The sequence below is a fragment of the Stigmatopora argus genome, chromosome 11 (genome assembly GCF_051989625.1).
Source record: "Stigmatopora argus isolate UIUO_Sarg chromosome 11, RoL_Sarg_1.0, whole genome shotgun sequence".
NCBI lineage: Eukaryota > Metazoa > Chordata > Actinopteri > Syngnathiformes > Syngnathidae > Stigmatopora > Stigmatopora argus.
Window position 1 is genome coordinate 2680142 of NC_135397.1, and position 17594 is coordinate 2697735.

The window sequence follows — 17594 nt, forward strand, 5'->3', positions numbered from 1 at the left end:
CGTAAATAGATATTTGATCCATTTTGAGCTGCGAGTAGCCATCGTGCGATCGCATTTAAAATCTAGTGTTAAAATTGGGAACCGCCACAGAATGTATGCTGACTTTTAGCTTCTTGTGCCGGCCATTTTGAATAATAATTTCTAATCCGGTGTGGGACAATAAAAAATGGGCAGATTGTCGATGGGCTATAGTTTGGCTGCTTAAGGTGAAATGTACCTGAAAATGTATACTTATCGTATTCAATTAATCGAAGGCCCTCAAATCAATTCATAGTGAGTTACACTCCAATTGTGGACTAGAAAAAGTCTTTGAAAAATTGCCATCCTGGCACGAGAGATATGCTAACATTCTATCGACCATTTTCAAAGACTGGCTCACTTTCGTTTTAATTGTTTTAGAAAAATCGGCTTACCTTGTTTGGACCATTTTTCCATTTTTCTTCCAGGGAGGAGCAAGGCAACCGGATGCTTCCGTCGGTGAAGGACAACAGCGGCAGTCACGGTTCCCCCATCAGCGGCAAGCTGGAGGGTCTCTTCTTCAGCTGCAACACAGAGTTCAACACGGGCAAGACCCCTCAGGACTCGCCGTACGGTCGCTACCGCTTCGAGGTGGCGGCCGACGCCCTGTTCAACCCCGACACCAACCTCTACTTCGGGGACTTCTACTGCATGTACACGGCCTACCATTACGTCATCCTGGTGCTGGCGCCCAAGGGCTCCCGGGGGGACGACTTTTGCAAGCAGAGGCTGCCGGTCTTGGACCTCGCCGACAACCGATTCCTCACCTGCCAACGGGAGGACGGCGAGCGGGGCGCCCTGGTCTTCCGCCACGCCCAGGACGTCATCCTGGAGGTGATCTACACGGAGCCCGTGGACTTGGCGCTGGGCTCGGTGGCCGAGATCAGCGGGCACCAGCTCATGAGTCAGTCCACCGTCAACGCCAAGAAGGACCCCAGCTGTAAGACCTGCAACATCAGCGTGGGCCGCTAGAGGGGGGAGCGGCGGGGACCTTTTGGAGGGGAGGGGCACCCTCAACGCATGCGCTTGTATGCGTCACACGTCAAAAATCGGTGAGCACCGTCCGTCCGTCATCTGGCCGCCGTTGGCCATCCAAATGGTTTGGACGATGTGGTTAAGGGTCGATGATTGAGCTCCAAAATGGTAACACGTTTCTGCTGACATGTTTCTGTAATAACATTTTTTTTGGTGATACAGTGGCTCCTTGAGTTTTGCTTGACCTGACGTACGAGTTGGCGTGGAGAAGATTTTTTTTTCCTCTTACTTAAGAGCGCAAATTAGTCTGGGAAGAAAGAGGTTTTTTAAAGCTCAAATGTACTTTCAATTTGAACAAAACTTCACAAGGTTAACTCTAACAGCCAAAACAAAATGACATCGACAAGCTAATGATATAATTTGATCTATATACTATGTAGAAAGACAGCATTAATAACTAATAATAATGACAATACTCACCGGCATCTTCTTGATGACATCACTTACAAATTATTACTAGATAGAATTGTAAAGTCATTTTATGACAATGCAAAACAGAGTTTGTGTTTACACCAGGACAAATAATAGAATACAATTTGAATTCATTTCAAAAGGAAATGAGTTGAAATACGAGTGTGAGCTCAAGGCTGTATTCTTTTTTTCGTTTTTTTTTTAAATTGAGTTTAAAAATATTTGATGTCAATCTTGTAATATTACTGTTTTTTTTCTAGACTTTTTTTCACAATTTTCTCTTTCCTAACTTAATTGTTGTTTTGCTGCAACTTTAGCAAAAAAGCAACTTTTTGGTTTTGGAGCATTTTTACATTTATTAACTTAATGCAAACACAGACATTTTTCCTTTTTTCAATTTATGTAAACATTCTACATGATCAATGACAGCTATCATAATAATATTAAGGGGAAACATATTTAAAGAGAAGAGGTTGCGTTATTACAAGAAAACTGACTTTCCAAATAATTCATATTAAACTACCATTTTTTCCAATTTCCCTTTTCCTAATGTCATACCACATTTTGATTGACGCAGTTTTTGTCCGCTATTTTGCTCACGATTGTTTTTTTTCTGTTAGTTTTTTGGGCTTGTTATCACTTACTGCTCCTCCTTATAACTTAATTTTTCAACTTTTTTTGTCGTTCTAGCGCTTCTCGCTACCTCCAACTAAGGCATGGATTGACTCAACTGTTATTTCTTTAAACCAAAGGTATTAAAACTATTAAGACTCAAAAAAAAAATGAAATTTGAGTCAAACTCATGCAACAGCGTTTACTGTGACAGATAAAAGTGATAACTTTAAAAAAAAAAAAGCATGATGCAGTATTTTTTTTGCAGCATGGTTATACTGTGAGTGGATCTCGTCACCATGGCAACTCCCTAAGTTTTTGTCGTTGTCGTGCGTTCGTGGGTAAATAGGCGGAAAAGAAAAGTCAAATGTTAGTTCGGCGGGGTAAATGTGAAAAAATATTTATTTTTTATGAACACATTCATATGTACATATAGAGTATTATATAAACCGGAAGTGCACAGAACGAGAGATTCATGTCGCTGATAGCATTTAGGAGGAATTGTCGTAAGGCAAAATGTCACGTTTTTGGAAAATGAACGTTAAAACGATCAAATCGAGGTTTAAAAAAAAGATTTGCACAATATAGCACAACAAAGGCCAAAAATCCAGATTGGTACAAAAGACTGACGAGGAAGAACAAGAAAAGTTTGATGATGAATTCATCGTTTTGTAGCAAATTTTCAAGAAAAAGTCAATAGTATTTTTTTTCAATATTAATGTTTGGATTTTGTTGTTGTTTACAACTTTTTCTTTTGCCTTAAAATGTTCTTTCGAATTTGATCGCAAGTACATTTTTAATGTCTAACAATTTTTTCCTTGTAACTTTATAAGACGTGTTGTTTTTTGCAAATTACTACATCATACATCTGCAAAAATACATTTTACCGAAATAATGTTTGATTGCGAACGTGACTAATTTTCTCATGCAAAACTGACTTTTTCTTGAAAAAAAATCCAACTTTCCTAACATATTTTTTCCAGTTTCTATTCACCCTGGCCCTAATAATTTTGTTGCTTTTTTTTGGCCAAGATACTAAACAAAAAAAAAATGCTAACGCCACGCTAAAGACAAACAAAAAAGAGCAAGTGCCATAACACGCCTCCACAAATATTTACATAACTCGCCGTGTAGAATATGCTACATAACATACACTCGCTTGAACATGGTGTGCTTTTTAGGAATAAAAAAATAACTTGACCTGCCTGTAAAGTGCTTAATCGTCCTCATCCTCATCCTCATCTTTCTTGCGGAGGTTTTGGACTCTTGTTGGCGTCCTGTTTTTTACTGAGCAGGGCCTCCAGCAGGCGCAGCTTGGCTTTGAGGTTCTTGTACTGGCAGTACTCCTCCGCCATGGGGCCTCGGTCCTCCTTCTGACAGACCCTGCGGCGGGAGTAAAAGTTAGCTTGCGTCTCTCTCCGGCCGTCCATGTCCCCTTTGTTGCCTTACGCTCTATTCTACCGTATTTTCAGGACTATGGGTCACACTTTTTTTGGTCTTTCAGTCAAGACTGCGACTCGAGTGTGAGTATTTTTGTGTTTTTTAGGCTGAAGTGGTCCAAAAACTATTTTGTTTCCATTTTACTGATACTACATGTTTTTTTATCATTTATTTAAAAAAAAAACACTTTTCCTTTCCTTGTGCGATTCTTTGGTTAGTGCGACTTATAGTCCGCAAAATACGGTCATCCGAATAACAAAAATGACTGTATTTAGGCCGAATGTGTCAAAGGCAAAACACTGTGTACAGTTTTCCTCTTTCCTAAGCTCCATATTCAAAACAAATGTTATATTTTTGTTTGCTGTTTTCCTTGTTATGCTGGACTGTTAAAGTTTTGGAAGTAGGCCGAAAGGGACATTTATTCCATCCAAGTTTTGTGTGTTAACAAAAGTCGAGGTACACTGTGTTTTAGTATGTTTTTTTGGACATGTATGTTGTTTTCTCACCATTCATTGATTGAACCAAACACTCCTGAGTTTGTTTGAAGATGGAATAAAAGTAAATCGAGCTGTGTTTTGATGTATTTTCTGTCTGTGTGCGCATGTGTTTGTGTGTGTGTATACCTGCCACTCAGAGTGTAGAAAAGGTCCTCAAACTCGTGCAGCGCTCGGTGGAGACGTCGTTTTTCTAAACGAGTGATTCGCAGGTGATCCAGTAATTCCGATCTGCGGTGTAAAAAATATATGTCATTGTGGCAAACGTGTAATGCTGGCCAAGCATCACCGCCAAGGCTAAAAGAAACAGCCTTACTGTACATGTTTTTTTAAACTAAAAATAGCCTTACTATACATGGTTATTTTTTCTAAGAAAAATGCCTTACTATACTATGTTTTTTTTTTTTTTTTACAAAAAAAAGCCTCACTATACTATGTCGTTTTTTTATGAAAAAAAGCCTTACTATACCATGTCGTTTTTTTAACGAAAAAAGCCTTACCATACTATGTCGTTTTTTTACGAAAAAAGCCTTACTATACAATGTATTTTTTTTTACGAAAAAAAGCCTTACTATACTAAGTCGTTTTTTACGAAAAAAGCCTTACTATACAATGTCGTTTTGTACAAAAAAAGCCTGACTATACAATGTCATTTTTTACGAAAAAAGCCTTACTATACTATGTCGTTTTTTACGAAAAAAAAGCCTTACTATACTATGTCGTTTTTTTTTTTACAAAAAAGCCTTACTATACTATGTCGTTTTTTTTACAAAAGAAGCCTCACTATACTATGTCGTTTTTTTACAAAAAAGCCTTACTATACTATGTCGTTTTTTTTACAAAAGAAGCCTCACTATACTATGTCGTTTTTTTACGAAAAAAGCCTTACTATACTATGTCGTTTTTTATGAAAAAAGCCTTACTATACTATGTGATTTTTTAAGAAAAAAAGCCTTACTATACTATGTCGTTTTTTACGAAAAAAGCCTTACTATACTATGTCGTTTTTTACGAAAAAAGCCTTACTATAATATGTCGTTTTTTTAAAGAAAAAAAAGCCATACTATACTATGTCGTTTTTTACGAAAAAAAAGCCTTACTATATTATGTCGTTTACGAAAAAAAAAGCCATACTATACTATGTCGTTTTTTTAGAAAAAAAGCCATACTATACTATGTCGTTTTTTACGAAAAAAAGCCTTACTATACTATGTAGTTTTTTTTCGAAAAAAAAGCCTTTCTATACTATGTAGTTTTTTACGAAAAAAAGCCTTACTATACTATGTCGTTTTTTCACGAAAAATAGACTTACTATACTATGCCGTTTTTTAAGAAAAAAAGCCTTACTATACTATGTCGTTTTTTCACGAAAAATAGCCTTACAATACTATGTCGTTTTTCACGAAAAAAGCCTTACTATACTTTGTCGTTTTTTCACGAAAAATAGCCTTATTATACTATGCCGTTTTTTAAGAAAAAAAGCCTTACTATACTATGTCGTTTTTTCACAAAAAAAGCCTTACTATACTATGTCGTTTTTTCACGAAAGAAGCCTTACTATTCTATGCCGTTTTTTAAGAAAAAAAGCCTTACTATACTATGTCGTTTTTTCACGAAAAATAGCCTTACTATACTATGCCGTTTTTTAAGAAAAAAAGCCTTACTATACTATGTCGTTTTTTCACGAAAAAAGCCTTACTATACTATGCCGTTTTTTAAGAAAAAAAAGCCTTACTATACTATGTCGTTTTTTCACGAAAAAAGCCTTACTATACTATGCCGTTTTTTTCACGAAAAAAACCTTACTATACTATGTCGTTTTTTCACGAAAAAAGCCTTACTCTACTATGTCGTTTTTTAAGAAAAAAAGCCTTACTATACTATGTCGTTTCTTCACGAAAAAAGCCTTACTATACTATGTCGTTTTTTTAAGAAAAAAAGCCTTACTATACTATGTCGTTTTTTCACGAAAAAAGCCTTACTATACTATGTCGTTTTTTCACGAAAAAAGCCTTACTATACTATGTCGTTTTTTAAGAAAAAAAGCCTTACTATACTATGTCGTTTTTTAAGAAAAAAAGCCTTACTATACTATGTCGTTTTTTCACGAAAAAAGCCTTACTATACTATGCCGTTTTTTAAGAAAAAAAGCCTTACTATACTTTGTCGTTTTTTCACGAAAAAAGCCTCACTATACTATGTCGTTTTTTAAGAAAAAAAGCCTTATGTCGTTTTTTCATGAAAAAAGCCTTAACTATACTATGTCGTTTTTTCACGAAAAAAGCCTTACTATACTATGTCGTTTTTTAAGAAAAAAAGCCTTACTATACTATGTCGTTTTTTCACGAAAAAAGCCTTACTATACTATGTTGTTTTTAAGAAAAAAAGCCTTACTATACTATGTCGTTTTTTCACGAAAAAAGCCTTACTATACTATGTCGTTTTTTCACGAAAAATAGCCTTACTATACTATGCCGTTTTTTAAGAAAAAAAGCCTTACTATACTATGTCGTTTTTTCACGAAAAAAGCCTTACTATACTATGCCGTTTTTTAAGAAAAAAAGCCTCACTATACTTTGTCGTTTTTTCACGAAAAATAGCCTTACTATACTATGCCGTTTTTTCACGAAAAATAGCCTTACTATACTATGTCGTTTTTTCACGAAAAAAGCCTTACTATACTATGTCGTTTTTTTCACGAAAAAAGCCTTACTATACTATGTCGTTTTTTAAGAAAAAAAGCCTTACTATACTATGTCGTTTTTTCACGAAAAAAGCCTTACTATACTATGTCGTTTTTTCACGAAAAATAGCCTTACTATACTATGCCGTTTTTTAAGAAAAAAAGCCTTACTATACTTTGTCGTTTTTTCACGAAAAAAGCCTTACTATACTATGTCGTTTTTTAAGAAAAAAAGCCTTATGTCGTTTTTTAAGAAAAAAAGCCTTACTATACTATGTCGTTTTTTCACGAAAAAAGCCTTACTATACTATGTCGTTTTTTAAGAAAAAAAGCCTTACTATACTATGTCGTTTTTTCACGAAAAAAGCCTTACTATACTATGTCGTTTTTTTCACGAAAAATAGCCTTACTATACTATGTCGTTTTTTCACGAAAAAAGCCTTACTATACTATGTCGTTTTTTAAGAAAAAAAGCCTTACTATACTATGTCGTTTTTTCACGAAAGAATACCATTCTATGCCGTTTTTTAAGAAAAAAAGCCTATGTCGTTTTTTCACGAAAAATAGCCTTACTATACTATGCCGTTTTTTAAGAAAAAAAGCCTTACTATACTATGTCGTTTTTTCATGAAAAAAGCCTTACTATACTATGCCGTTTTTTAAGAAAAAAAGCCTTACTATACTATGTCGTTTTTTCACGAAAAATAGCCTTACTATACTATGCCGTTTTTTCACGAAAAATAGCCTTACTATACTATGTTGTTTTTTCACGAAAAAAGCCTTACTATACTATGTCGTTTTTTAAGAAAAAAAGCCTTACTATACTATGTCGTTTTTTCACGAAAAAAGCCTTACTATACTATGTCGTTTTTTCACGAAAAATAGCCTTACTATACTATGCCGTTTTTTAAGAAAAAAAGCCTTACTATACTATGTCGTTTTTTCACGAAAAATAGCCTTACTATACTATGCCGTTTTTTCACGAAAAATAGCCTTACTATACTATGTCGTTTTTTCACGAAAAAAGCCTTACTATACTATGTCGTTTTTTTTCACGAAAAAAGCCTTACTATACTATGTCGTTTTTTAAGAAAAAAAGCCTTACTATACTATGTCGTTTTTTCACGAAAAAAGCCTTACTATAATATGTCGTTTTTTCACGAAAAATAGACTTACTATACTATGCCGTTTTTTAAGAAAAAAAGCCTTACTATACTTTGTCGTTTTTTCACGAAAAAAGCCTTAACTATACTGTGTCGTTTTTTCACGAAAAAAGCCTTACTATACTATGTCGTTTTTTAAGAAAAAAAGCCTTACTATACTATGTCGTTTTTTCACGAAAGAAGCCTTACTATTCTATGCCGTTTTTTAAGAAAAAAAGCCTTACTATACTATGTCGTTTTTTCACGAAAAATAGCCTTACTATACTATGCCGTTCTTTTTAAGAAAAAAAGCCTTACTATGCTATGTCGTTTTTTCACGAAAGAAGCCTTACTATACTATGCCGTTTTTTAAGAAAAAAAGCCTTACTATACTATGTCGTTTTTTCACGAAAAAAGCCTTACTATACTATGTCGTTTTTTAAGAAAAAAAGCCTTACTATACTATGTCGTTTTTTCACGAAAAAAGCCTTACTATACTATGTCGTTTTTTCACGAAAAATAGCCTTACTATACTATGCCGTTTTTTAAGAAAAAAAGCCTTACTATACTTTGTCGTTTTTTCACGAAAAATAGCCTTACTATACTATGCCGTTTTTTCACGAAAAATAGCCTTACTATACTATGTCGTTTTTTCACGAAAAAAGCCTTACTATACTATGTCGTTTTTTTCACGAAAAAAGCCTTACTATACTATGTCGTTTTTTAAGAAAAAAAGCCTTACTATACTATGTCGTTTTTTCACGAAAAAAGCCTTACTATACTATGTCGTTTTTTCACGAAAAATAGCCTTACTATACTATGCCGTTTTTTAAGAAAAAAAGCCTTACTATACTTTGTCGTTTTTTCACGAAAAAAGCCTTACTATACTATGTCGTTTTTTAAGAAAAAAAGCCTTACTATACTATGTCGTTTTTTCACGAAAAAAGCCTTACTATACTATGTCGTTTTTTAAGAAAAAAAGCCTTACTATACTATGTCGTTTTTTCACGAAAAAAGCCTTACTATACTATGTCGTTTTTTTCACGAAAAATAGCCTTACTATACTATGCCGTTTTTTAAGAAAAAAAGCCTTACTATACTATGTCGTTTTTTCACGAAAAAAGCCTTACTATACTATGTCGTTTTTTAAGAAAAAAAGCCTTACTATACTATGTCGTTTTTTCACGAAAAAAGCCTTACTATACTATGTCGTTTTTTAAGAAAAAAAGCCTTACTATACTATGTCGTTTTTTCACGAAAAAAGCCTTACTATACTATGCCGTTTTTTCACGAAAAATAGCCTTACTATACTATGTCGTTTTTTCACGAAAAAAGCCTTACTATACTATGTCGTTTTTTAAGAAAAAAAGCCTTACTATACTATGTCGTTTTTTCACGAAAGAATACCATTCTATGCCGTTTTTTAAGAAAAAAAGCCTATGTAGTTTTTTCACGAAAAATAGCCTTACTATACTATGCCGTTTTTTAAGAAAAAAAGCCTTACTATACTATGTCGTTTTTTCACGAAAAAAGCCTTACTATACTATGCCGTTTTTTAAGAAAAAAAGCCTTACTATACTATGTCGTTTTTTCACGAAAAATAGCCTTACTATACTATGCCGTTTTTTCACGAAAAATAGCCTTACTATACTATGTTGTTTTTTCACGAAAAAAGCCTTACTATACTATGTCGTTTTTTAAGAAAAAAAGCCTTACTATACTATGTCGTTTTTTCACGAAAAAAGCCTTACTATACTATGTCGTTTTTTCACGAAAAATAGCCTTACTATACTATGCCGTTTTTTAAGAAAAAAAGCCTTACTATACTATGTCGTTTTTTCACGAAAAATAGCCTTACTATACTATGCCGTTTTTTCACGAAAAATAGCCTTACTATACTATGTCGTTTTTTCACGAAAAAAGCCTTACTATACTATGTCGTTTTTTTTCACGAAAAAAGCCTTACTATACTATGTCGTTTTTTAAGAAAAAAAGCCTTACTATACTATGTCGTTTTTTCACGAAAAAAGCCTTACTATAATATGTCGTTTTTTCACGAAAAATAGACTTACTATACTATGCCGTTTTTTAAGAAAAAAAGCCTTACTATACTTTGTCGTTTTTTCACGAAAAAAGCCTTAACTATACTGTGTCGTTTTTTCACGAAAAAAGCCTTACTATACTATGTCGTTTTTTAAGAAAAAAAGCCTTACTATACTATGTCGTTTTTTCACGGAAGAAGCCTTACTATTCTATGCCGTTTTTTAAGAAAAAAAGCCTTACTATACTATGTCGTTTTTTCACGAAAAATAGCCTTACTATACTATGCCGTTCTTTTTAAGAAAAAAAGCCTTACTATGCTATGTCGTTTTTTCACGAAAGAAGCCTTACTATACTATGCCGTTTTTTAAGAAAAAAAGCCTTACTATACTATGTCGTTTTTTCACGAAAAAAGCCTTACTATACTATGTCGTTTTTTAAGAAAAAAAGCCTTACTATACTATGTCGTTTTTTCACGAAAAAAGCCTTACTATACTATGTCGTTTTTTCACGAAAAAAGCCTTACTATACTATGTCGTTTTTTAAGAAAAAAAGCCTTACTATACTATGTCGTTTTATCACGAAAAAAGCCTTACTATACTATGTCGTTTTTTCAAGAAAAATAGCCTTACTATACTATGCCGTTTTTTAAGAAAAAAAGTCTTACTATACTATGTCGTTTTTTCACGAAAAAAGCCTTACTATACTATGCCGTTTTTAAGAAAAAAAGCCTTACTATACTATGTCGTTTTTTCACGAAAAAAGCCTTACTATACTATGCCGTTTTTTTCACGAAAAAAGCCTTACTATACTATGTCGTTTTTTCACGAAAAAAGCCTTACTATACTATGTCGTTTTTTAAGAAAAAAAGCCTTACTATACTATGTCGTTTTATCACGAAAAAAGCCTTACTATACTATGTCGTTTTTTCACGAAAAATAGCCTTACTATACTATGCCGTTTTTTAAGAAAAAAAGCCTTACTATACTATGTCGTTTTTTCACGAAAAAAGCCTTACTATACTATGTCGTTTTTTAAGAAAAAAAGCCTTACTATACTATGTCGTTTTTTAAGAAAAAAAGCCTTACTATACTATGTCGTTTTTTCACGAAAAAAGCCTTACTATACTATGTCGTTTTTTCACGAAAAAAGCCTTACTATACTATGTCGTTTTTTCACGAAAAAAGCCTTACTATACTATGTCGTTTTTTCACGAAAAAAGCCTTACTCTACTATGTCGTTTTTTAAGAAAAAAAGCCTTACTATACTATGTCGTTTTTTCACGAAAAAAAGCCTTACTATACTATGTCGTTTTTTAAGAAAAAAAGCCTTACTATACTATGTCGTTTTTTCACGAAAAAAGCCTTACTATACTATGTCGTTTTTTCACGAAAAATAGCCTTACTATACTATGCCGTTTTTTAAGAAAAAAAGCCTTACTATACTATGTCGTTTTTTCACGAAAAAAGCCTTACTATACTATGTCGTTTTTTAAGAAAAAAAGCCTTACTATACTATGTCGTTTTTTAAGAAAAAAAAGCCTTACTATACTATGTCGTTTTTTCACGAAAAAAGCCTTACTATACTATGCCGTTTTTTAAGAAAAAAAGCCTTACTATACTTTGTCGTTTTTTCACGAAAAAAGCCTCACTATACTATGTCGTTTTTTAAGAAAAAAAGCCTTATGTCGTTTTTTCATGAAAAAAGCCTTAACTATACTATGTCGTTTTTTCACGAAAAAAGCCTTACTATACTATGTCGTTTTTTAAGAAAAAAAGCCTTACTATACTATGTCGTTTTTTCACGAAAAAAGCCTTACTATACTATGTCGTTTTTTCACGAAAAATAGCCTTACTATACTATGCCGTTTTTTAAGAAAAAAAGCCTTACTATACTATGTCGTTTTTTCACGAAAAATAGCCTTACTATACTATGCCGTTTTTTCACGAAAAATAGCCTTACTATACTATGTCGTTTTTTCACGAAAAAAGCCTTACTATACTATGTCGTTTTTTTCACGAAAAAAGCCTTACTATACTATGTCGTTTTTTAAGAAAAAAAGCCTTACTATACTATGTCGTTTTTTCACGAAAAAAGCCTTACTATACTATGTCGTTTTTTAAGAAAAAAAGCCTTATGTCGTTTTTTCATGAAAAAAGCCTTAACTATACTATGTCGTTTTTTCACGAAAAAAGCCTTACTATACTATGTCGTTTTTTAAGAAAAAAAGCCTTACTATACTATGTCGTTTTTTCACGAAAAAAGCCTTACTATACTATGTCGTTTTTTCACGAAAAATAGCCTTACTATACTATGCCGTTTTTTAAGAAAAAAAGCCTTACTATACTATGTCGTTTTTTCACGAAAAATAGCCTTACTATACTATGCCGTTTTTTCACGAAAAATAGCCTTACTATACTATGTCGTTTTTTCACGAAAAAAGCCTTACTATACTATGTCGTTTTTTTCACGAAAAAAGCCTTACTATACTATGTCGTTTTTTCACGAAAAAAGCCTTCCTATACTATGTCGTTTTTTCACGAAAAAAGCCTTACTATACTATGTCGTTTTTTAAGAAAAAAAGCCTTATGTCGTTTTTTCATGAAAAAAGCCTTAACTATACTATGTCGTTTTTTCACGAAAAAAGCCTTACTATACTATGTCGTTTTTTAAGAAAAAAAGCCTTACTATACTATGTCGTTTTTTCACGAAAAAAGCCTTACTATACTATGTTGTTTTTAAGAAAAAAAGCCTTACTATAATATGTCGTTTTTTCACGAAAAAAGCCTTACTATACTATGTCGTTTTTTAAGAAAAAAAGCCTTACTATACTATGTCGTTTTTTCACGAAAAAAGCCTTACTATACTATGTCGTTTTTTCACGAAAAATAGCCTTACTATACTATGCCGTTTTTTAAGAAAAAAAGCCTTACTATACTATGTCGTTTTTTCACGAAAAATAGCCTTACTATACTATGCCGTTTTTTCACGAAAAAAGCCTTACTATACTATGTCGTTTTTTTCACGAAAAAAGCCTTACTATACTATGTCGTTTTTTAAGAAAAAAAGCCTTACTATACTATGTCGTTTTTTCACGAAAAAAGCCTTACTATACTATGTCGTTTTTTCACGAAAAATAGCCTTACTATACTATGCCGTTTTTTAAGAAAAAAAGCCTTACTATACTTTGTCGTTTTTTCACGAAAAAAGCCTTACTATACTATGTCGTTTTTTAAGAAAAAAAGCCTTATGTCGTTTTTTTAAGAAAAAAAGCCTTACTATACTATGTCGTTTTTTTCACGAAAAAAGCCTTACTATACTATGTCGTTTTTTCACGAAAAAAGCCTTACTATACTATGCCGTTTTTTAAGAAAAAAAGCCTTACTATACTATGTCGTTTTTTTCACGAAAAAAGCCTTACTATACTATGTCGTTTTTTAAGAAAAAAAGCCTTACTATACTATGTCGTTTTTTCACGAAAAAAGCCTTACTATACTATGTCGTTTTTTAAGAAAAAAAGCCTTACTATACTATGTCGTTTTTTCACGAAAAAAGCCTTACTATACTATGCCGTTTTTTCACGAAAAATAGCCTTACTATACTATGTCGTTTTTTCACGAAAAAAGCCTTACTATACTATGTCGTTTTTTAAGAAAAAAAGCCTTACTATACTATGTCGTTTTTTCACGAAAGAAGCCTTACCATTCTATGCCGTTTTTTAAGAAAAAAAGCCTTACTATACTATGTCGTTTTTTCACGAAAAATAGCCTTACTATACTATTCCGTTTTTTAAGAAAAAAAGCCTTACTATACTATGTCGTTTTTTCACGAAAAAAGCCTTACTATACTATGCCGTTTTTTAAGAAAAAAAGCCTTACTATACTATGTCGTTTTTTCACGAAAAATAGCCTTACTATACTATGCCGTTTTTTCACGAAAAATAGCCTTACTATACTATGTTGTTTTTTCACGAAAAAAGCCTTACTATACTATGTCGTTTTTTAAGAAAAAAAGCCTTACTATACTATGTCGTTTTTTCACGAAAAAAGCCTTAATATACTATGTCGTTTTTTCACGAAAAATAGCCTTACTATACTATGCCGTTTTTTAAGAAAAAAAGCCTTACTATACTTTGTCGTTTTTTCACGAAAAAAGCCTTACTATACTATGTCGTTTTTTAAGAAAAAAAGCCTTATGTCGTTTTTTCACGAAAAAAGCCTCACTATACTATGTCGTTTTTTAAGAAAAAAAGCCTTACTATACTATGTCGTTTTTTCACGAAAAAAGCCTTACTATATTATGTAGTTTTTTAAGAAAAAAAGCCATACTATACTATGTCGTTTTATCACGAAAAAAGCCTTACTATACTATGTCGTTTTTTCAAGAAAAATAGCCTTACTATACTATGCCGTTTTTTAAGAAAAAAAGCCTTACTATACTATGTCGTTTTTTCACGAAAAAAGCCTTACTATACTATGCCGTTTTTAAGAAAAAAAGCCTTACTATACTATGTCGTTTTTTAAGAAAAAAAGCCTTACTATACTATGTCGTTTTTTAAGAAAAAAAGCCTTACTATACTATGTCGTTTTATCACGAAAAAAGCCTTACTATACTATGTCGTTTTTTCAAGAAAAATAGCCTTACTATACTATGCCGTTTTTTAAGAAAAAAAGCCTTACTATACTATGTCGTTTTTTCACGAAAAAAGCCTTACTATACTATGCCGTTTTTAAGAAAAAAAGCCTTACTATACTATGTCGTTTTTTCACGAAAAAAGCCTTACTATACTATGCCGTTTTTTTCACCAAAAAAGCCTTACTATACTATGTCGTTTTTTCACGAAAAAAGCCTTACTATACTATGTCGTTTTTTAAGAAAAAAAGCCTTACTATACTATGTCGTTTTTTCACGAAAAAAGCCTTACTATACTATGTCGTTTTTTCACGAAAAAAGCCTTACTATACTATGTCGTTTTTTCACGAAAAATAGCCTTACTATACTATGCCGTTTTTTAAGAAAAAAAGCCTTACTATACTATGTCGTTTTTTCACGAAAAAAGCCTTACTATACTATGTCGTTTTTTAAGAAAAAAAGCCTTACTATACTATGTCGTTTTTTAAGAAAAAAAGCCTTACTATACTATGTCGTTTTTTCACGAAAAAAGCCTTACTATACTATGTCGTTTTTTCACGAAAAATAGCCTTACTATACTATGCCGTTTTTTATGAAAAAAAGCCTTACTATACTATGTCGTTTTTTCACGAAAAAAGCCTTACTATACTATGCCGTTTTTTTCACGAAAAAAGCCTTACTATACTATGTCGTTTTTTCACGAAAAAAGCCTTACAAAACTATGTCGTTTTTTCACGAAAAATAGCCTTACTATACTATGCCGTTTTTTAAGAAAAAAAGCCTTACTATACTATGTCGTTTTTTCACGAAAAATAGCCTTGCTATACTATGTCGTTTTTTCACAAAAAAAGCCTTACTATACTTTGTCGTTTTTTCACGAAAAAAGCCTTACTATACTATGTCGTTTTTTAAGAAAAAAAGCCTTATGTCGTTTTTTCACGAAAAAAGCCTTAACTATACTATGTCGTTTTTTCACGAAAAAAGCCTTACTATACTATGTCGTTTTTTAAGAAAAAAAGCCTTACTATACTATGTCGTTTTTTCACGAAAAAAGCCTTACTATACTATGTCGTTTTTTCACGAAAAATAGCCTTACTATACTATGCCGTTTTTTAAGAAAAAAAGCCTTACTATACTATGTCGTTTTTTCACGAAAAAAGCCTTACTATACTATGTCGTTTTTTAAGAAAAAAAGCCTTACTATACTATGTCGTTTTTTCACGAAAAAAGCCTTACTATACTATGTCGTTTTTTAAGAAAAAAAGCCTTACTATACTATGTCGTTTTTTCACGAAAAAAGCCTTACTATACTATGTCGTTTTTTAAGAAAAAAAGCCTTACTATACTATGTCGTTTTATCACGAAAAAAGCCTTACTATACTATGTCGTTTTTTCACGAAAAATAGCCTTACTATACTATGCCGTTTTTTAAGAAAAAAAGCCTTACTATACTATGTCGTTTTTTCACGAAAAAAGCCTTACTATACTATGCCGTTTTTAAGAAAAAAAGCCTTACTATACTATGTCGTTTTTTCACGAAAAAAGCCTTACTATACTATGCCGTTTTTTTCACGAAAAAAGCCTTACTATACTATGTCGTTTTTTCACGAAAAAAGCCTTACTATACTATGTCGTTTTTTAAGAAAAAAAGCCTTACTATACTATGTCGTTTTTTCACGAAAAAAGCCTTACTATACTATGTCGTTTTTTAAGAAAAAAAGCCTTACTATACTATGTCGTTTTTTCACGAAAAAAGCCTTACTATACTATGTCGTTTTTTCACGAAAAATAGCCTTACTATACTATGCCGTTTTTTAAGAAAAAAAGCCTTACTATACTATGTCGTTTTTTCACGAAAAAAGCCTTACTATACTATGTCGTTTTTTAACAAAAAAAGCCTTACTATACTATGTCGTTTTTTCACGAAAAAAGCCTTACTATACTATGTCGTTTTTTCACGAAAAATAGCCTTACTATACTATGCCGTTTTTTATGAAAAAAAGCCTTACTATACTATGTCGTTTTTTTCACGAAAAAAGCTTTACTATACTATGTCGTTTTTTAAGAAAAAAAGCCTTACTATACTATGTCGTTTTTTCACGAAAAAAGCCTTACTATACTATGTCGTTTTTTCACGAAAAATAGCCTTACTATACTATGCCGTTTTTTAAGAAAAAAAGCCTTACTATACTTTGTCGTTTTTTCACGAAAAAAGCCTTACTATACTATGTCGTTTTTTAAGAAAAAAAGCCTTATGTCGTTTTTTAAGAAAAAAAGCCTTACTATACCATGTCGTTTTTCACGAAAAAAGCCTTACTATACTATGTCGTTTTTTAAGAAAAAAAGCCTTACTATACTATGTCGTTTTTTCACGAAAAAAGCCTTACTATACTATGTCGTTTTTTCACGAAAAATAGCCTTACTATACTATGCCGTTTTTTAAGAAAAAAAGCCTTACTATACTATGTCGTTTTTTCACGAAAAAAGCCTTACTATACTATGTCGTTTTTTAAGAAAAAAAGCCTTACTATACTATGTCGTTTTTTCACGAAAAAAGCCTTACTATACTATGCCGTTTTTTTCACGAAAAAAGCCTTACTATACTATGTCGTTTTTTCACGAAAAAAGCCTTACTATACTATGTCGTTTTTTCACGAAAAATAGCCTTACTATACTATGTCGTTTTTTCACGAAAAAAGCCTTACTATACTATGTCGTTTTTTTCACGAAAAAAGCCTTACTATACTATGTCGTTTTTTAAGAAAAAAAGCCTTACTATACTATGTCGTTTTTTCACGAAAAAAGCCTTACTATACTATGTCGTTTTTTCACGAAAAATAGCCTTACTATACTATGCCGTTTTTTAAGAAAAAAAGCCTTACTATACTTTGTCGTTTTTTCACGAAAAAAGCCTTACTATACTATGTCGTTTTTTTAAGAAAAAAAGCCTTATGTCGTTTTTTAAGAAAAAAAGCCTTACTATACTATGTCGTTTTTTCACGAAAAAAGCCTTACTATACTATGTCGTTTTTTAAGAAAAAAAGCCTTACTATACTATGTCGTTTTTTCACGAAAAAAGCCTTACTA

The 17594-nt window shown here is 32.0% G+C and overlaps 2 protein-coding genes across 3 annotated transcripts in view; one reads left to right on the plus strand and one right to left on the minus strand.

Moving 5' to 3' along the window:
• phyhiplb (phytanoyl-CoA 2-hydroxylase interacting protein-like b) overlaps positions 1–4089 on the plus strand; it is an 18791-nt gene extending 14702 nt beyond the window's left edge. For both annotated transcript variants that reach the window (XM_077612750.1, XM_077612749.1), the window contains one exon: positions 447–4089. In XM_077612750.1, the coding sequence (XP_077468876.1) occupies positions 447–990 (544 nt within the window). In that variant the 3' untranslated portion in view covers positions 991–4089. The remainder of the gene's footprint in view (positions 1–446) is intronic.
• Positions 2451–17594, minus strand: part of fam13c (family with sequence similarity 13 member C) — a 26988-nt gene continuing 11844 nt past the window's right edge. Inside the window, exons 9-10 of the mRNA XM_077612747.1 lie at positions 4140–4241; positions 2451–3459 (exon numbers count right to left, since the gene is read on the minus strand). Of these exons, the coding sequence (XP_077468873.1) occupies positions 3315–3459; positions 4140–4241 (247 nt within the window). The 3' untranslated portion in view covers positions 2451–3314. The remainder of the gene's footprint in view (positions 3460–4139; positions 4242–17594) is intronic.